This window comes from Budorcas taxicolor, chromosome 2, assembly GCF_023091745.1.
Source record: "Budorcas taxicolor isolate Tak-1 chromosome 2, Takin1.1, whole genome shotgun sequence".
Classification (NCBI taxonomy): Eukaryota; Metazoa; Chordata; class Mammalia; order Artiodactyla; family Bovidae; genus Budorcas; species Budorcas taxicolor.
This window is the reverse complement of record NC_068911.1, coordinates 78,664,835-78,686,623: the sequence shown is the minus strand read 5'-3', so window position 1 is coordinate 78,686,623 and position 21,789 is coordinate 78,664,835. Positions and strand designations below refer to the sequence as shown.

The following is a 21,789-nucleotide window of genomic DNA, read 5'->3' as shown; positions in this document are numbered from 1 at the left end:
TACATGTGTGTGCATACCATATCTTTATCCATTCATCTGTTGATGGACATTTATGTTGATTCCATGTCTTGGCTATTGTGAATAGTGCTGCTATAAACAATGGGGTACATGTATCTTTTGGAATTAGAGTTTTCTTCAGATATATGCCCAGGAGTGGCATTGGCAGATCATATGGGTCAGTAGGGAACCTCCATACTGTCCTCTATAGTGGGCTGCAGCAATTTGCATTCCCACCAACATTGTGGGTGGGTTCCCTTTTTTCAACACCCTCTCCAGCGTTTATTTGCAGACCATGTCTACCTTTTAATTCTCTCTTTTAAGTATATGGAAGTGCAAAATATGAGTGTCCACAAAAAGCCTTCCACAGAGATATGTATAATAGGTTTTTTCATAAAAGCCCCCCAAAAACCCCTAACTAGAAATAACTACCAACAGCAGTATGGATAAACAAGTTGTAGAGTACTATATTCATACCATGAATGTTGTTTTCTAAGTCAACTTTTTCACTCTTCTCTTTCACCCTCATCAAGAGGCTCTTTAGTTCTGCCATTATACTGTATTAGCACCAATCAAAGTGCTGTGGTGGGTCATTGACTTTACTTTCATCATCCAAGTCAGGCAGAACACTTCAATCTCAGTGTTTCTAGGGGATATGATATTGTTTAAAAAAAAAAAAAAAAAAGGACATCCCTAGCAGTGAAGTGGTTAAGATTCTGTACTTCCAGTGCTGGGGACATGGGTTCGATCCCTGTTTGGGGAGCTGAGATCCCACATGCCATGTGGCCAAAAATAATAAAGCATGGTTATCTCACCCCATCTCTACAAATAGAGCCTGAAAACAGACCATGAAAACTCTATATTGAGAGGAAACAAAAATCCTAAATGTAACTACTGTAATCCCAGAAGGAGATAAGATCCAGGGGAGGGAAGAGTGAATTAAAACACAAGATTGACTCCAGTTGTCCAATTTATGGGTCTCAGTTTTAGGAATATGATTTGCTGCTGCTGCTGCTAAGTCACTTCAGTCGTGTCCTACTCTGTGTGATCCCATAGACGGCAACCCACCAGGCTCCCCCATCCCTGGGATTCTCCTGGCAAGAACACTGGAGTAGGTTGCCATTTCCTTCTCCAATGCATGAAAGTGAAAAGTGAAAGTGAGGTCGCTCAGTCGTGTCCGACTCTTAGCAACCCCATGGACTGCAGCCCACCAGGCTCCTCCGTCCATGGGAGTTTCCAGGCAAGAGTACTGGAGTGGTATGCCATTGCCTTCTCCTAGGAATATGATTTAGCACTTAGCAATTACCTTGTACTATCACCTAATGGAATACAGATTAATTCTTAGGGCTTACAAATCATGGATTTAGCCCAGTGACTGTGGCACACAGAGAGAAATGAAACTCAGGAAAAGAAGGAGCTTGTCCAAATCATAAGAATTAGAATTCGGTTGTCTTGATTCTGTTTGGCAGCTTTGCAGATATACAAGGCCATACTCTGCTGTATCGATAGGACCCTAGAAAGTTCAATTCACCCATGTTGAATGATCAACTAGAAAAATATGATCTTTAATTTACAACTTTTGAAAGACATATTTCTTTGGCTTACTTTTGATAACACCATGTTTATAATTTGAATTTAAAAGAACCAACCAGTCAAACGTTCTGGGTTTGAACTTATGATTTATCTGATCAGGAGAAAGAAACAGTGTAAAACATGCTTGTTTTATAATGCGAAAGAAACCACTAGTACTTAAAATATATTTACTAAGTAAAGTAAATTCTTAAAAACACTTTAAAAAGTGAAGGATGCTAAAATAATCGATAGCATTCCAGAGACTTCTATGACTTTTTTCAGTCTGAACATTTTGTGTTAAACTTGGTCTGTGGTGTCATCTAGGGGCAGTGAGAATTGGAGGTAGGACAGTGCACTGGGTTGGTTTCTATTTCCTAAGCCAATTAATTTTTGTTCCAAAGGCCAGCTCTTTAGATCTCTGGCTAAGATTCATGTCCTCCCTAACTGCATTCTCCTGACTGTGAATCACCTGTGACTCAGGGATTTTTTTTTTTCTTCCTTGCTTTGAAGGGGAAAAGACAAGTTTCTATTACACTCATTTCCAGAAAGGGTGAGATCTGTTTCCACGTGAGATCACACATAAGGATTCTAGTTTCATAGGCCTTTCTATCTGCAAAATGTGGAAATACATTCAGCAACGGTTTATCAAATTCCTTCCACCTTATTCCAAAGGCTATCAAGTTCCTGGGTGCAGAGAGGTGAAAAGACAGATAAGGTCATTGCTAACAGAGAGCTTATATTTGAGTAGGAGAACTAGGTTCCAAACATACATCTAAATAAATTTCTGATGGTTATATATGCGATCAAGCAAACAAAGTTAGATATTGTGATTGGAAGTCTGGCTGTGGAAGAAGAAACATTAAATCCAGTGACTGCTGAATCCAGAGAAGTTCTCTCTAAGGTTGTGATACTTGGCCTGAGAAGTAGATGGCAAGGACACAGCCAAATGAAAAATGCAAGAAATCCACAGTTGAGGCCCTGAAACAGCAATGAGCTTGGACTACATTAAAAAAAAAAAAAAAGAGAGGAGACTTTGTGCGTGGAGTTTGGAGGGCAGCAGGTAAACAGAACCAGAATGGAAGGAATGGTGTGGTGCTTTGCAGCTGTGTGTGAAGCTGGCTGAGGGAACTGTTCGTGTCTTTCAAGCACACTTTTCCCTGGTGGTCTGCTTTCCCCAAAGGTGTTTTCATTACTACTGTCAAATATTGACAATATTACTTATTGTCAAATGATTCATCAGGGTCGATGAGTTTCCCCATCATATTGGTTTTTTTTTAAAGGGCCGTATTGATTCAGAAAAAGACAAGAGATTCATTTTTAACTGATGGATGATTCTGATATTTCTACTAAACTCACTAATACTGGGAAGAAATTATAGGTTTCTGATTAAACTATTAATTTATTGAGAATTAATTTACTGAAGAAGCCAACTAAAAAGTGGTTTACTTTATGTATGTAGGCAGACTCCTACCAAATACTTACTATATGCCACTCTATGAACTGTAGCAATAGCAACTAAATTAAATCTCCAAAATGCCGTGGAGTAGGAAGTATTATTATCCTCCACTTCACGTGTAAGGAAGATGAAGCAGAAAGAATGTATGAAAGCTGACAACAGTTAGGCAGCTAGTATGTGGCTGAACTAGGATTCAAATCAGGTAATCTAACTTTAGTATTTGTGCCCTAATCTGTTACAGTCAATTACCTCTAAAATAAGTTACAATGAACATATTATTTTTAAAAGAAATGGCATGTGAGCCAATTCATTTGAAAGGAAGGTAATATTGCCAAGTGAGCAGCATTGTCTCCTGTTGGCATAAAAAGCACTTGCATATAGTAAAACATTGTCCCTTAAAGCTGGAAATTCAGCAAAATGTGTATGATAAAAGCAAATTTTTTGGCCTATATAAACTTTCTATTATGTCTTTTATCAGAAAGGATGTTTCCATAACAAACTGAATCATGAGTGAATAGATAGTAGCTTTTTAGCAAAGAAATAACTTTTATATCCTTTTACATGTTTCATTAAGACATTTCTTTCAACAATTTGCTTTCTATAACATAGGAAAAAATGCCTAACCCTATTAATTCATGGTTAGCAAAGATGCTCCTGTCTTTGCTGGTCTGTAAACAGTAATTATGAAAGAAGGAAGATGAACTTTCAAACCATGGTGGCATTATCTTGGCTTGATTACCCCTCCCTCTTATGCACATAATATGGACTCTATAACCACAGAGCAAAAGATGTAATGCTGCACCAAAGAATATTTGTAAACCATGGTATCTCAGCTGGTAAAGAATCCACCTGCAAAGCAGGAGACCCCGATTCGATTCCTGGGTTCAGAAGATCTCCTGGAGAAGGGATAGTTTACCCATTCCAGTATACTTGGGCTTCCCTGGTGGCTCAGATGGTAAAGAATCCACCTGCAGTGAGGAAGATCTGGGTTTGATCCCTGGGTTGGAAAGATCCCCTGGAGGAGGGCATGGCAACCCACTCCACTATTCTTGCCTGGAGAATCCCCAAGGACAGAGGAACCTGGCAGGCTCCAGTCCATGGGGTTGCAAAGAGCCAAACATGACTGAGTAACTTTCACTTCACTCACATATTGTCAGGCCATTTTTCAAGTGGGTGGAGAAAGTAATGGAGTATGAATTAGAGGCCAATAGAATGAAATCACACTGCTCTATCTTGCCAATGATATTACCTGTGTGTCAAAAAGAAGTGTCTGTGACCAGCATGCTAGTACTGCACGCCAGTAATCTGAGCAGGTGGCCAGTAGAGACTTTCGCTAGGAGCCAGATCTATTCCCCCGTGAATGGCTTGGTAAGGTCCAGGCACTAATTTCTCCCTGAATTAGAAATTATTTCACTTCAGATTGCCAGGATACCTGTTCCTAAAGCCAAGGAAGTGTTTTAGCAGTTCTTTCACAAGGTGGGAATGACTGCCTGTGTTCAGAATTTTTTAATCTGTTTTATTAGATAAACTCAAAATATCTACTTTACGGGATACATTTAAAATATCTGTTAGGTGCCATCTTTCTTCTTTACAAACAGGATAATTGAAAGCATTGTTTTCGTAGAATCTTCTCAGAAGACCACATAATCACCATTTAAATTAGCCTTACTTCATTTCACATTTGCTTATTTTACTGTTAAGTTTCCCAGAACTGTATTTTTTTTTTTTACAATTAGAACATCTGAATTTTAATTATATTACCATCAAGAAGCTCATTAAAGTCACTTAATTGGCAACATTTCAAAGAAAACCTTAGCTGGGTTTAATGTATTTTAAAGAGTTACTGTCAAAGTATAATTTCACCATTACAAACAGCTTGGCAACAACATTTGCATAAAGATCTGTCAGTTTCTGAAAAATGCTCAAATGTTGGGAAAATCAGATTCGTTAGGTTGCCTTCACTGAAACAGTCTAGAAATTGAGAACTTGTCACAAAAATTCATCTTTGTAACCCCTGCAGGACACAGAATACTGTCGTGCACAGCATAAGCACTCAAAAAATGTTTGTTGAAGGAAATAAATCATACATGTCATACTTTGAAGAAGATTTGAAAAAAAATTAAGCCTCAAAAAAGGTTCCCTCATTTGTATTAAATTTAGTAAGATACCCATTTTCTTATTGCTTCTTTCTCATTCATGCTAACAAATATATGATGGTCACTCAGAATTTTGAAACCTTTTGAAATACCTCTAAGGCCAGCATGGCAGGATTAAAATTCGAGATTATTTTGAAATGGCATCATTTTTTTATGGTTTTCCTCTAACACATACAAGAATCCCACCCCCAGAGTCCTGATCTCATTTAAACTTGAAATGTAGTTACATTCATTTCTTATCTTTACAGAATTTAAGCTCTGCCTAAAGATATGCATGCTGTTTAACATACATATCTTTTCTGGGGAGAAGGTCACCTATAGTACTTAAATCAGGGACTTGCAATTGCATTTGTTGAATGAATGCAGGAAAATCTCGAGTTTGCAATATATGAAAGATTATTATAACCTGTAGCTGAAACTCCAATACTTTGGCCACCTCATGAGAAGAGTTGACTCATTAGAAAAGACTCTGATGCTTGGAAGGATTGAGGGCAGGAGGAGAAGGGGACAACCAAGGGTGAGATGGCTGGATGGCATCACGGACTCAATGGACATGAGTCTGAGTGAACTCCGGGAGATGGTGATGAACAGGGAGTGCTGGCGTGCTGCAATTCATGGGGTCACAAAGAGTCGGACACCACTGAGCGACTGAACTGAACTGAACTGAAGGGTGAATTAATATGGTGGGACATCCTCCTTCCCAAATCTCATATACAAGAATAAAGTGTGGCGAAGGATAGTTATTATTCTAATTCACTTCCTGCAAATAGAAATGATGTGTAATTATCCCTTTTAATTTGGTATTTTCTACTAAAATCTTTGTACTTTATGTACTTCTTATTTTCCAAGCCAAAAGAAAAATCTGGTAAATCTGTACAAAATGTGAATGTTAAAAAAAAAAATTACAAAATAACCCTGTCACTCTCATTGCTTCCTTGCTCTGCTCTACATCCTCAAAGCCTTGCATAGTGTCAGGTATATAGACAAACTGGACAAATGTTTTTTGAATGGATAGATAAGTACATAAACACACACAGTCCCAAGGAGCTGCTGGATAATTCTGCCTGAGTTCTCGAAGGTTGCATTAACAGTGATGTAGAAAGCCTGAGTCTCCCATGAACACAGAGTTGAGTTGTTCAATCATTCACCAGTTGGCGAGCCTATGCAATATGCTATGTTCCAAGATATGGTCTGTGAAGATTCCTCTAGGACAGCACCACTGAATAGCACTTTCTGTAATGATGACAATGTTCTACATCGAATATCCACAGTATTATTTCACAGACCATGGAGAATCCTTAGAGATTTCTACTTGGAGAAAATGGCAATCTGTCTTATAGAAGTTACCTCTATAGTAGTGGTAGCCAAGGCTTGAGACTGGAGATGACTTTTTGCACATTGATATTAAATGCCAGCTTCACATATTTCACAAAGACAGAAAATAAGTGAAGGTAACAAGACTTCCTTATTATTTGTAATTGTCCTGGTATCTCCCTTGATAGAGTGTCAGGCAATGACTGTTGGCTAGTCTTCATTTCCTAGTTGTAGAGAGCAAATGGGGAGTAAATTATGCAGAAATGTCTTGGGTTTGCTTTGCAGACTGCTCCCTGTGGAAGAAAAAAGGACAGCAATAGCTTCTCTCTGACCCTCAGAGCATCAGCTGTTGTGTAGATGTGCAGAGGTGCTATGGCCAGTTCCGAATCTGTAGGGGTGTTGCCCAGGCCCCCTGACATCCACAGTGTGCCCTTCCTGACAGGTTAGGTGGGACTCTGTGACCTGAACGGGAGCATGATTTCAGAAAGTCATAGGAGAAAGAGTTCTGGACTGAGAAAGATCAGAAAACCCTAGAGGATGCTATGGTATATGACCTTTAAGGCCCCTTGCTGTTGTAAGTTTCCATGCCTCTTTTGGTTATATAGCATGACAGAGGTTGAGGGTCTCCCATCTACCACCGGGAAGGATCAAGCCAAGGGTGGGGAGAAATCATCCAGGGTAATCCAATGCTGGGAACCATGTCAATGAAAAGTCCCCTCAGTGGTGGCTTGGTGGATACTTTCAACATTCATAGAAGAGATACCTTATGGTGACCTGGTGTGGACCTTTTTAATTCTATGGTCATCACAGAGACGGCGCACTGTCTGTCTCTAATTGACAGGGGCAGCTCCTGGCAGAGCGTTGCCTTTGGGATTGCAGGCATTATGGTACTTCTGGTATTTTTTTCTTTTTCAAATAAACTTATAGAACAAAAACCCCAGAATAATCTCATAGATGTAACATTTTCCTTCTCTAGCTATTGATGTCCATTTTGTTTAATTTTTTGTTTTATTTAGTTTGGTGTGGCGTAGCAATCTGAAAACAGTTACCATTACTCATTCTAAAAAGGAATCTAAAATAGGAACATTTCCAAATTTGAAGCATTTCTTAAAAGGAGCCTGGATTCAAAATTCTGACTTTATCTTTATCAAATGCTTTTGACAATAAGAAACCTTCTGGGAGAAATTTAATAAACATTTCTTGGAGGGACAGCACAGAGAGCAAACGTCAGGGTGCCTCTACAAAATGTATTGCCAACCTGATTTCTGAACAATGCTTTCGCACACTCTGAGCTATTTTTTTTTCCCCAGCATTTCGAATTCTATTTACAAAAATCCAAAACTGCTTCTAGATTCTTCTCCTCCATGACCACCCTATTATTCAAGCACTTGTCTAACAAACCCAAGCATTTCTTTTTCTGATAGAAACTGGAACCTGAAATGAATGAACACAGAGAAAATAATAGCATTTTAACTTCTGATTTTATTCTTTTCCCCTCAAATGAACAGATAACAAAGCACTGTTTGTGTCCAAAGCAAAAGGCAGGGCCTCTTTTTCTCTTCTTTCACAGAGTGCCAGAAAATGTAAACAATATTTAGGTTGAACTTCTGAGTCCTCTGAATCTTCTGTCAGCCTTCAGAACAACATTGGTGTGTTTGTTTATACCAACATTTAACAGCATTAAGAGTGAAACAAGCAAACGGTCTGAGGCATTCATAGGAAGTGTTCAGATTGTGATACAGTCTTGTATCTGTATGGTTTTAGTCTGACAAAGAAAAACACTGCTTTAGGAAGTGGGTCATGTGGGTGTATAAGTGCTTCGTAGACAGGCCGGATAGGCCATGGTTCTGGTCCGAGTACCACTGAAACACAAAGGGAAGAAACTTACTTTATTCCTGCAACCCCACAGTGCCTCCGGCTTTGACTTTTTTGCGTTCTCAGAACCTGGTAATTTTTCTAATATTACCACTGAAATACCTAAGAATACGTGCATAAATAAAATAATTTACATGTATATGTGAAGAACAAGAAGATTTAAAGCCCTTTTACTAACTTTCACCATTGTTTCATATTTTTTAAACCTATATGTGAGATCACATTGGGGTGGTTGAGCTTTCACAGTGGCCAGAACCCTGGAATTCCGAGCCTGGATTCCAGAACTGGGGTGCTGGGTTGGTTACTTTGAATTTCCAGAGTTTGGTTTCCTCATTTGAAAAATGAGGGGGTTGGATTTCACTTCCTCTAAGGCACCTTCTAGCTAAAAAATTCCATGAAGCTTTTAGCTTCTGAATCTAATTCCTCTCTATTGTAGAAAATCCATAATACGTATAACCATAAACATCCTTCATAGGAGTTAAAAATAGTATTATTAAAAAAAACAGGGAGATGGTATTATGGATTTAAATTTTATTGCTGGAGAGATGTCAGTAAGATGATTTTCACTGAATAAAGTTGGCTAGTGGTTATTGATGTAATACTATATTCTTATGAGTTGAATGCACTTTAGGAGTCACAGTTTAAAAAATGGTAAAGGGGATAAAAAAAGACCAGAAAAGTCTCACCTCACCCTCTGTAAATTATTTTAAGAAGCCAAATTTCTGAAAGAAGGAGGGTTTCCTTTTCTAGGTTCTTGTGCAACATAAGCAAGTAAGGGAAAAGTGGAGAAGGGGGATGGAACCACCAAGGATTGTCTCCCTCGACTTGGGTTTTGCCTTATTTTCCTCTCTGTCTCCATTTCCCACTCCTCAAGCAACTGGATTTCACAGCTAGCTCATTCATTCATTCAGTCAGTGAAAATATGAGCTTCTGTGGTGGGCCAAGCACATGTCAGGCATTGAAAACACAGAGATAGAAGGATTCTCTAGCTCTGAGTGGAACCGCATGATTTCTGGGAGACTCTGAGGTCTCTGACAGCCTTCTGCGATGGCTTCTTACTGAATAAACAGAATCTTCTGGCTGCTTTGAGGTTTTACAGGGATTTGAAGCACGAAGCTGCACTCAGTATGCAGGACCATAGAACTGTTGGATGTTTGAGCTAGAAGAGCCTCTAATCTTGTGGAAGCCTTTATTTAATATATGACTCGACTGGGGTCAGCAAAGGTGGCGTGGCTTGCCTAGTGCCCCTCAGGGAGTTCATGGAAGATCCAAGAGTCATTTGCTAATGTTCTGCCTACTCTATTGAATAGCCTTCTTGTCAGGTTTCAGCAAGAAAAAAAAAAAAAAGGAGAAGAAGAAGTGTCCTCCTTTTAGCTTAGGGATCTAAAGCCATCAACCTGAATAAAATGAAATTATGTACCATTGCCTGGAAATCCACTTGTGCATTAACCAGAGCTTTAGCAATCTGCGCTGAGTTTTGAAAGTGCACATTATCTGCAACAAAGAGAGAGAGTTAAAGTGCTGCTAAATACCAGAAAGCAGAGTGACAATGTACTGCCTGGAAATGAACACCAACAATTGTCTAGTCATGCAGTTGACATTGTCAGCAGTGAGTAATCACACTCACTTATGGAAATGTCCCTGACTCTTAGGTACTGACCCTGAGCACAGGCATAGGAGGATGCTTAATGTTTCTTAAACAAAGTGATGCTGGCTCAGTATTTTTATGTGTAAGAGTCTTGCTTAAACCTCACCATCTGCTGTTCCGTGGATGAGAAGATAGTCTACATTTCTGAAATATTCTGCTCTTGCCATCACAGTTGAATTCTGGAAAAGGGGAAAAATTAACATTTTAGTTGCTGCAAGTTCTAATAGAAAACTAGCTAAATCATTGTGCAATGGACTTAGCACCAATACTGAAATTATGTATTGCTTTGGTTGATAAATATTTAAGAGTCAGAGCAACACATTTTCATCATCATTTGCATTACTTCCATCTGATTCTTAGTTTGAAAAACTGAAAGTTTATGTGTCATATGTTACATATGAGTGAGACCTTAGGCATAAACGATGCCCGCTCAAGCTGTGTGGGGGTTGGGGGTGGGGAGGAGGATGAGGAAAGAAAAAGTAGAATCCAAAGGGAGTTAATTCCTTCTAGTAAGGTGTTTTACAGCTGACAAAAGATCATCATATTTGCTTGTGGACCCAGCAGAAGTATAAACTCTGAATGACTGCTTTACAATTATTTAGCACATATGAAATAAATTAATGACCTAAATAAAACAGAAGATGCTTACTTTATAGTGCTTGAGATTATCATCCTTTGTTGGGAGCCCCATGAATCTCTCTGTGTAGACAGATGCTGTAAAATATGTAAGAGCATGAGGTTTGCATGTGATAACTCAGGCCGGATAGTGAATGCATTAGTCTCTCAGTCAGGTCTGATTTCTTGCATCCCTGCTAGGCTCCTGTCCATGGAATTCTCCACTGGAGTGGGCAGCCATTCCCTTCTCCAGGGGATCCTCCCAATATAGGGATCGAAACTCTGATCTCCTCCATTGCAGGTAGATTCTTTACTGTCTGAGCCAGCTCCTCAATCTCCCAGGGGGAGCTGCTGAGGAAAGGTCTTGCTTTCCTTTCTGTAATGCTCCACCCTAGTCATTTGCTCTGCTAGTTGTCTCTGGAGAAGAGATGCAGGAGAAGATTATGGAAACAGGAGCACCTAACAATAGAATGGACAGCTCTGCAGTTTTTTCACTTCTGCCCAAAGTTCTTTGATGGGGGAAATGTTGAGCTAGGAATGACCTCATTACATTTTTAAAGAAATCACAAATGCAGCCACCTCTAGTACTCTCATTGGTCTCTTATTTTGGGATAGAAATATGTCCCCCAACTCCTTCTCACCCCACAACACACTTTTTTCCTCTGAATAAAGATTCCCAAGTCACAATTGCCTCATTTTCACTTCAACACAGGGAAGAGGATCTAATGAAAGCTAATTTTTGTGCATTTATTATAATTAATTCCAAATAGTCATCCTGCATTGATGTTAATCATAAAAATAAGCACACATGGAAGATATACTTCTTGAACAAATTTTTTGTTTCTTTGACTTCTGGAGTAATGTATCAGGCAGCTGCAAACTGTTGTGTGGTGGTGAATTACTTGGCTTGGCCTGATTTTCCCTAAGAACTGCTTAAAAGCCAGTTTGGCTGCACCTGTGTGTCTGCAAAAACAGAGTTAGCTCTGATTTTTAAAGATTTGGTTTATCAGGGTGCACAAGGTTTCTAGGAGAATAACATTCATTGGGTTTTGGAAGAGTCCTTTCTTGTCTTAAGATTTCTTTGATTGTTGCAACATGATTATAATGAATCATATAAGCAACCTCTTTTATAGATTATATTTTTCCCAGTGATGCTGGGGTGAATTTTACTGCATAATTTGTTTTCCTAGCAACCTTAAATATAGAGTAATTATGTGTTAAATGTTTTTGCAGCAACATTTATGAAATGTTTCCATACCATAATATTCCCAGCTGGAGACCGGAGCCACAGCTATCCCACATTTGAAAAGACCAGTTCCTGAAGCAAGGGCCAGCGATGAAACATAACCTCCATAAGACTGTAGAGACATTATTAGGAGTCAGTCCCAGATTCACTCTCCTAAACTCTCCAACGTATTTGTATAATGATTCTACTCACAATAAGTGCTGATGGGAGCTGGGGAATATGGATTGGGTAGATTAAATGTCTATCTTGCACTCTTGGCAATAAGTTCCAATAATTTCATCCTAGTCAATTACAAATACCTGGTGTGCTGATCAGAATATGGAGGGGGCAGTTTAAGAGATAGATACAACTGCAATTTTTCTGCAAGAATTTCTTTACCCATGCCTCTATGTTTTTCCAACCAGGACCTTGCTATGGCAAAAGCAGAATTTTACTCTTAAAAAGTTCTCACACAAAAAGATCTTTTCCAAATGTAAAAGCAAGATACATTCCACAATGTACAACAGTAATGTGAGGCAAAACTTCTATCTGTGTATTTACTTAATCTGTTTTCAAAAGAGAACATCAAGGGAACGACACAAGAACCTCTTGTGTAGTTTAAGAGATGGCCAGAGTTTGTATATACGTATTCTATTTTGAGGATTTCTGGCATAGCAGCTCAAAGGAGGAAAAGCCATTCGTGCCTTAACAATCTTGCTTGCCCCTACCTCCTCAGGGAACACAAACACAAAAGGAGATACAAATTGCAGAGTCTGAAGCAGGTTTAGCACTCATCACTTTGCTTTACCAGGGAATCGGTAGGTGATTCAGAAATGTGACCCTGATAACAGAAGGAGATGTGTGTCTGTGTCACTCGGAAATTTGAACCTTTTCCTGAAAATGAAGAAATGAACAGACAACTTCATAAGAAAGCTGCATCTTCCCCGAGAAGGCAAATTTTGTCTACCTGTTGGGAGAGAGATGCTTCCTCTGGGCACATGGATTAAGCAGTGTCCGGGATTAAGCGTACCCCCACCCTCACCCGCACCAATGTCTGTGCTAGATTAGGATGTGATTATTCTTGCCCCAACACAGGAACGAACGTCCCTATAAATCAAAAGAGGGCAATATGGCTTTCTAACTAACGGGGTGCCTTGTTATTACCACAAACTTCTGGGGATGATCTGCTCTCAGGTCAGGAGAGATCATACCGTCTTTTGCCACAGAAAAGTCAGTCTTAAGAGAGGGTGGGAGTGAGAGCCCTACAGAGCAAGGAAGAGACAGAAGACAGACACGGTGAAATCAGGCAGCAGGTCCGTGGCCGGGGTCTAGTCTTAATCCACGAAGTACGGGGCCCGCAGGGATCAGCTAAAGCCTCTCGCTGAATTCAATTGTTAGAGAAAGAATGCTCGAACTGGTTTACAGTTTTATGTTTCCATCTCCGGGGAATCTTGCTGAGGACCCTTGGCTACAAAACACAGACTAAAAGAGGCAGCTCCAATTATACCGTGGCCTCCTTTCATTATACTTGGAGGAGAACTAAACGTATTTTAATAGAGGAAAAAATATATTTTAAAAACAGAAGGAAAATGTGGGTTTTAAAATCATTTTGATAAGTGAAAATTCTCATCAGGATCAAACTTTTACTTATAAAAATAATCTGTTTGGATTAGTAGGTTAGCAACAACTATTACTGAAATGAAAGATTTTTTTCTTCGTTCTTAATTTTAGATTTAAATGCATGTAGAGTAAGCCTGAGTCCTTTAGAAATTTGATCGTTTATGGTTTAATTGGAAAAGTATGTTCACTGCAAATTATAATACTGGGTTCTGCTTTTCCTCTTGTATGCCCCATAACACAAAATAGCACAGAATGATATTTGAAATTAGAGCATTTGCATATAGTAAAAAGGGTTTTGAACATCTCTGTCCCAAATCCTAGAAATTATAAAAATATTCATCTGTATTTGTTCACTGAGTAGATAAGAGTGTGGTATCTGAATAAAATCTTCACCTTTTCGATATGAACACATTGTCTCCAGAAATTTGTAAAAGCAAAACTAGTATAGCAGCAGCACAACAAAAGAAGGTGTACTTTAAATTCTCAGGCAGCTTAGAAAAGCTGTTTCTATTGTAGAAATAAAGAGAGGGGAAAAAAAAAAAAACAAAAAAAAACCACCCGAGTTGACTTTTTTCTGCTCTCCCATGGGTGGGGCTCCAAGGCAGAGTGGGTGGATGCAGTAAGAAAAGAGCCCACGGAGCAGATTGGCCATGAGAATTCTAGAATTTTGTCCTTTGCACTTAGATGCCTTGCCATTTTGTTTAAATGAAGAATATCTTTAAAAACTTTCTTAGAAGGGCACAGAATTTTGAGGGATTTATGGAACAGTATTCTGATGGAAGCTATAAATCAGACTGGACTATTTTGCCTACAGGTAATAATAATAACTAGTTAACATTTGTAGGGCTAAGGTCATTGCAACAGTCTCTGTGGTCCTACAGGCTGTCTCCTTTCTCCCCTACCTATCCCATCTCTCTTTGCTCACTGGCTCTCTTAGTGTTCTTTGAATTCTCCAAGCATGATCTAGCCCCAGGACGTCTGCAAATGCCACCACCCCCTGCTTGGAATTTCCTTGTCTCCACAATTGGCATGGCTTACTTCCTTCCTTTTTCAAGTCTTAACTCCAAAAAAAAAAAAAAAAAAAAAGTCTCACCTGTCCTTCTAATCTAAAACTGCATCAACCTTGTATGATGCGCCTTACTCCTTTCTTGTTTTGCTTTCCTCCATTGCATCAATCATTATTTAACATTTTATCTGTGCTATTTATTTATCTTGCTTATTGCCTTTCTCCCCAACCATTCCCAGCTTGATAAACGTAGAGATTTTTGTCCATCTTGTTAATGAATGTCCCCCCTAGCACTGATGATGCAATCTGAAACACATTGGGAATAGAATCAATATTTGTTTAATATATGACTTTCCTATTAACTCATCTAACTCTCATAGTGACTTGGTGGGGAAATTATTGTTGCATTTCATGATGAGGAAACTGAGGCTCAGAATAAATTTAGAGTAAGCGGTAGAGCTGAGGCTCAACAGCAGGACATCTGACAACAAGCTACTTCCTCTATATCCCTACATTAGAGCAACCCTGTTTGGAAGTTGTTAAGTTCAGAGTCTAATATAGTCTCATTAGAGGTGCATTTGTCCTACTTTTACATCGTTGATCACACATAGCAATTCAAATTGCTTATAATTAGTCACTGGAAGAGAAAGGAACTAAGATTAAATCACGAACTAATGCTTATTCAACACCACCTGGCTAGGTCTATATTAACAAAGCAAAGCCCATAAATGAGGTTGTTATTCTAATAATTTAGCAAAACCCCTGCTGCTCTTCAATTGTCACAATAATCGCTTTAATTTTTCTTCATATAAATCAAGGTTTTTCAACCTTGGCACTATTGACATTGGGGGCTGGATAATTCTTTTCTGTTGGAGGCTGTCCTGTGCACTGTGGGACATTTGACAGCATCTCTGGCCTCTACTCACTAGATGCTAGTAGCACTCCCCCAGTTCCGACAACCAAGTGTCTCCAGACATTGCCGAAGGTCCCCTGAGTGGCAAAATTGCCCAGGTCAGAACCACTGACATAACAGACACTTCCTAAGCATAGCGCTGAGTACATAGTACATAGTACATATCTATTAAGTAGCTAAAAACCAGGCTACTAGAATTTAGTTTGTGTGCCAGAAAAATGAAAGGGTACAATGAAAATGCCTTCTCTCCCCTTCTTAATCTGGATAATGGAGGGAAATGTATGATTTGTAACTTACTGACCAACTGGCCAAAGAAAAACTTGTGTAGTTAGCTTTAGTATATTTCTCAGTTTAGCAAGGTGTCTAATACTTTGTGGAAACAGATGTTTACAGAACACAGTAATAGGTAAACAAACCCAAATGGTCATTCTCAACATCTTTCTCTTTCCCTTCTCCAATTTCCCATAGGTCTCTGTTTATTATATTATAAAAGAACACACAAAACTATGACCTATTTTTGCCCCTTTCTTCACTGCATAAATTCAGGCCCTTGGTATTTGTTGCCAATATTACATCCCTCCTAATCCTTTGAACCACTCCTTCTCCCGACATCAGGCCATTCTTCATTCTGCAGCCAAGAGTATCTTCCTAAGACTCCAGTTTCACTCCCTATTGACTTCAAGACCACTTCTCAAAGAGGTATCCATGGAATCAAATACTTCTTGGTAATACTATATTAAAAAAAATGAACAGATTTCTTTACTGTTCTTCATGGAACCTATATGCACTATTATATAGAGTTCATAATTTACCAAATTATTAGACCAGAGAACGTTTGCCCCCAGATTTCACAGTACAACACATTGGAGGAACGTGGACTTACAGGATTAAATTCAGCTTAAACAGCCTCATAGATATGTGAGATGGTGAATACTGCACTAAGCATTTGAGAAACAAAGTTGAAAGACAAAGTCCATTCCACTGATGAGCTTACATCCTTGTGAGAGAAGACAATGTGCAAATAAGATAAAACGGTAATTCCTATAAGAGCAGTAATAAAGAGCTACTGGAGCATACAAAGGTCATATCTGAGTTGGGTCTTAAAAGAATAAGTAGAAATTTTGCATTTTGGAGAGAGGAAGACATGGGGCATGGAAGAAGAGGGTGGTCACTGAGGTGCATGAAACGGGCGTGATAGACTCATGGGAACAAGGAGACACAGACAAATCAAATTATTCATAAGGTGTGGGCAGAAGTAGAGGGAGATGAGACTGAAAAAGTAGGTTGCAATCAGATTGCCAAGGGCCTTGCATGCAAGTAAATGTGTCTGGGCACTAGGCTGAAGTCAGCAGGTAGCCCTAGAATATATATGAGCAATATAAGCAAAAAAGCAACATGGAAAGAATTGTGTTTTAGAACAATAATTTCATCAGCAACATTGGCGCTTATGAAACTAAAGCAAGGAGGCTAGCTAAGGGACAACTGCAAGATTTAAACCTGTACCTCCCAACCTATGGTCCATGCAAGTGGACTTTCATACACCACTCGAGTACAGAATCAGAAGCTCTGGTGTGAGGGCCCTGGGAACTGCTTTAACACGTTCTCCAGGTGATGCTTATATAAGCTAATGCTGGAGAAGCTCTGGTTTAAATTACATATAAAGAAACTTGAACTAAAATAATGTCAGTGAGGATGATGAGAATAGACTCAGATATATGGAGGCAGAATTGACAGAATTTACTAATCAATAGAATATTGGAGTCAGGGAGCTGGAGAAGTTGAAAGCATCTCTAGAGCTGAGAGCATCTCACCAGTTTGGGTGACTTGGTATACGCTGTGCATACTCAGTGGCTTCAGTCGTGTCTGACTCTTTGCAACCCTATGGACTGTAACCTGCCAGGCCACTCTGCCCATGGGATTCTCCAGGCTAGTATACTGTAGTGGGTCACCATGCCCTCTTCCAGGGGATCTTCCCAAAGCTGTGTTTCCTGCATCTCCAGTATATAGGCAGATTCTTTACCACTGAGCCACCTGGGAAGCTCGGGTATGTGGTAAGGTCCTTATTAAAGGTGAAGATTTGTTTTAAAGTAGACTATAATCTGTTTAGGGTTTCCCTGGTGGCTCAGTGATAAAGAATACACTTACCCAATGCAGGAGATGTGGGTTCAACCCTGGGGTTGGGAATATTCCCTGGAGAAGGAAATAGCAACCACTCCAATATTCTTGCTTGGAAAATCCCATGGAGAGAGGAGCCTGGCAGGTTATGGTCCAAGGGGCCACAAAAGAGTCAGACATGACTTAGAGACCGAACACCACCAACATAGTATGTTTAACTTCAGGAAATTAAGCTTGAGGCCTCGGTAAGACATTTGGGAAACATGATCAGCAGGCATTTGCAATGTGGCGCGCAGAAGAGAGAGATGGGGCTAGTGGCAGGCATCTGGCAGTCGGCCTCGTCTTTGACACCATGTGGATTTCCCCAAGAAAGTGAAGAACAATGAGAATCAAGACCAGATCCAGAAAAACACCAACATTTAAAGGATGAATAGAGTATAATGGTCACAGAAACAGAAAACTCAGAGGAAAAACATGTTACAGAGTCATGGATAAAGCCCACTCTCCTTCATGTGATGAGTGGGTTTCTTAAATCATCTACATATGTGGTTCTCTACCAAAGTACTTCAACCTAGAATGTTCTAGAAATGAAATTAAAAGTTCACTCTATGGTTATTTCAAAGCCTGAAGTAAAAGCAAAGTGAGAAATGTTCATGATTATATGTAAGTGTTCAGTTCAAAATGTGAATCTTTCAAGAATTTACTTTAGGAAATTTTATAAAAATGGATGGTAAGAAAAGTCTTATCTGAAATGTTTCACTATAAAATATTTCATTTATTTCCACCCATTTGAATTCCATTCTGTTTTGATACTTAACACTTGATAGTTTTAAGAAGGACCAAATGGCTCAAAGTAACAACTTTTTACAAATTCATAACAGCTCTTCATCTGGTCACTGAGCTGAGAGGAATCCTGCAGATTCCCTTCAATATTGGGTTTCATTCCCTCCATCTTGTGCAGGCCGCTCTCAGAAAACAGCCAAGAAAAACAACCCAAGCACAAATGGCTGCAAATTGACTTGCAAATGTACAAATTCAGACCAAAAAGTGAAACAGGAAATCTTCTTTGAAGGGTGATTATCATAATTTATAATAGGCGATTCTAAACTCTTTCCCATAATTCTCTGAACTTTCCAGTGACTTTATTGCCCAAGACTGGTAAATGTCACCACTTTCTTTCAGTATGTATTTAGAAAACCAGTATAGTTTCTCAAACTTGAGAAATGATTTCCATGACCTATAACTAGTAATAAGTAATTATTTCTTCCAGTTAGCAGAAATTAACGTTAGTTCAGGGAAAAAATTTGATTACAAAAATAAGAATCAAATAGCCAAGATATGACTAGGATAGACTGGGTCCTAAGGAATTTATACTTTGAAATTTCCTGTAATTTTCAACTTTATCTTAGCTTTTCATTAAAATGAAATGATGAAGTATAAAAAAATATGTTAACTCTAAAAAAAACAAAGGGAATAAAACTTCTGACAAATATGATTCAGTTTTATATACTCTAATGGCTGAAATTAAGTGAAAGAGTATCAATTATGAGTTAATTTTCTATACAAGGGAGAAACAAAATGATTTTTAAAAAAGGAACAAACACTTAAAGCCACCACTTTGAAGCCCAGATTATCCAAATTGACTGTTTCCATTGACAGATCAAATTATGTTGCAACATTAACATTTCATGAGAAATCTTATAAGCGAACACTTTAGAAAATGATGATTGCTGAACCAAATAACAGGCATAAAACATATAAAACAACTCACCCAGCCCCATATGGCTATTCTTTTTTCATCAATGAAACCCATTTCTATGAATTTTCTAAAGTAAAAGAAACAAATTTTTAGAATTTTAAGTGTGTACACATGACATTTACTTCATTACACAAGCATATTTAATCCAAAGATTTAATAGAAACGCTACATTTTCTTTGTTTAAACACATGCATAATAAGGTTGCATTTACAAATAATTAAAATAATATTATCGTTTTTCTGCAAAAGAATAAAGGAGCTGTTAAACTCTATGGTACATCTATTGAGTAGTACGCTCGTGGCTGTAAGGCCTCCTAACCCTAATTGTCCTGGTGAGTTACTTGGGGCTCAGATGAAGAAGCTCGTATTCAGCAAATGAATGTTGATCGAAAGGGGAAATAATTTTTTAGTGCACTGAACAAGTAAATGGTTAGTTCAGGTTCTCAGACTACAGCTACCTGTTTTTGAGTTTGATATTAAATGTAGTTAAGTTATTTATAAGTAAAAAAGAGACAGAGACAGGCTCATAGTAACACCAGAAGAAATAGCATTTTGAGTGGGACCAAATTTCCAAATCTGCAGGTTTTGGAAAAAAAAAAAAGTTTTGTTGTTCCTGTTTTAAATTTTATTAATTTCTTATGATTTTGTTTGCTTACATGTTAATGTGAAAGAATTTCAATCTAAAATGGGACTGAAAAATAAAAATGAAAAATCGCACACGGGTGCCCTCAGGACTTCGAGAGACTGATTTCCATATATGCCTGATGTACAGAAAACTGATATTACTGAAATTTTCTTAAATGATAGGGAGTTGGCCTCATATCAACCTTGGAAAGTTTTGCTTATGGTTTCCAGAGACCAGAACAAGAAATGACCCAAGTCAGGTTAGTTCTTCAAAATACATTGAATTGAGCTTTGTATGATGGGACTAGTTTTATCTGCCCAGGTAGTAGTCAAAGTTGGTCTCTGTTTGTTTTTGATTTTAACAGACTCTCACTGAACTCTTCCCTCTTTATATTCCCTGCCTATAATACAGCCTATCCCAAACCCTCAATGAACTGGCCTATAGCTTGCTATAGTTTGTGAGTCCAGAACTGCAATTCCTCTGCTTTACTTGAATAAACTCATTTTTAAACAATTTTGAGTTTGCCTCATTTTAACCTTTTATTTAAGTTGACATGCATTATAATTGGAGAAGGGCAGGGCAACCCACTCTAATATTCTTGCCTGGAGCATCCCATGGACAGAGGAGCCTGGCAGGCTACAGTCCATAGGGCAGCAAAGAGTTGGACACGACTGAAGCGACTTAGTACATACTCACACATTATAATCACTGTCTCATTTTTGGTCACATCCATCCATGGAAAAATATCTATCCCTCTCTCATTTCGTATTTAGATACCCTCTGTTTATCATGGTTTGGACAACTATATGTATCTTTTAGAATATGAACATGATTCATTCAAGCTCCATCACAAAAGACCCTTCATTTGAAATCAAGTTTGAAGACAAATCTCTCCTTAGGAGCAAAGGGCCATGCTTAATGGTGACCTTCAGAAAGTCCTGGGAAACTCTCAGACATCTAAGTGCATTGCTGGTACAAAGCAAGAGTGTTTTGGGCTAATTTACTCCATGCTTACCTGAGGGCTGGTGTTCGAGAGCCATTGTAATTTATTTAGGGAGTGATTTGATAGAAGAAACTCTCAAAGAAACAGAAGCAGTGGAAGGAAAAAGCAAAGTGAATGAGCCACTACCGAGGCCTGGATGGGACAGTGAAGGAAAAGAAGGGGGTGGGACCAAAGTGACACTCATGACCAGAAAAACTCTTTTTTTTCTGGTTGCCTTAAGTGACGTTAATGTCCTTCCTCATTCTTCTCTGGAACTAGGATGGAGTGATTTGCGTTAGTTGAATAATGGAATTTCTTAAAGGGATTTCACAGCAACCATTTTGCTCGTTGCATGGATTCAAAATGCACGTTTCTGCTGCACAGAGGAGTTGGGCAGATGCCCGGGACAAGCAGATGGGAAGAAGCCCCGTCAGTCACAGCTTACTCGACACTAATTCTGAAGGACACTGAGGCGTCTTCAGGGGAGAAATGCAGTAGTGAACGCAGAGTTGCTACCTGTGTGGATGCTTGTTCACAGTAGGTAGAGAAAACGGGCTGTCAAGTGTGGTATTTTGGCAATTCGCCCACAAACTTCAAAAGCCAAATGGAAGAAAAGAAGGTTCACTTTCTTTGTCAAAAAAAAAAAAAAAAAAAAAACCCAAACAAAGCAGTCTTGCTGCTAGTGCTTGAAACCAGTTTGAAGCCATAAAATCAATCATGATTTTATGATCTCCCAGAAGCTAGCAATCATATTGCCTTGCATCTGGGGTAAAAGCAAATAACAGGTGATACATGGGAACAGGAAATTCTTAACAGCTCCCTTCCTAGGTTTATTCCAAAAGGATGACATTTACAGGAAATGATAGCGCAATAGTTAACATGGAAATGAAACATTAACACTTAATGTGGCAA

At 38.8% G+C, this 21,789-nt stretch overlaps 1 protein-coding gene across 1 annotated transcript in view; it reads right to left on the bottom strand.

The window, feature by feature from the left end:
- Nucleotides 1–7,985: 7,985 nt before the first annotated feature.
- The window catches only part of FAP (fibroblast activation protein alpha), an 80,436-nt gene continuing 66,632 nt past the window's right edge, over nt 7,986–21,789 (bottom strand). Inside the window, 6 exon segments of the mRNA XM_052663568.1 lie at nt 7,986–8,357; nt 9,791–9,864; nt 10,125–10,197; nt 10,668–10,732; nt 11,892–11,991; nt 19,284–19,338. Coding sequence (XP_052519528.1) covers nt 8,256–8,357; nt 9,791–9,864; nt 10,125–10,197; nt 10,668–10,732; nt 11,892–11,991; nt 19,284–19,338 — 469 coding nt within the window. The 3' untranslated portion in view covers nt 7,986–8,255.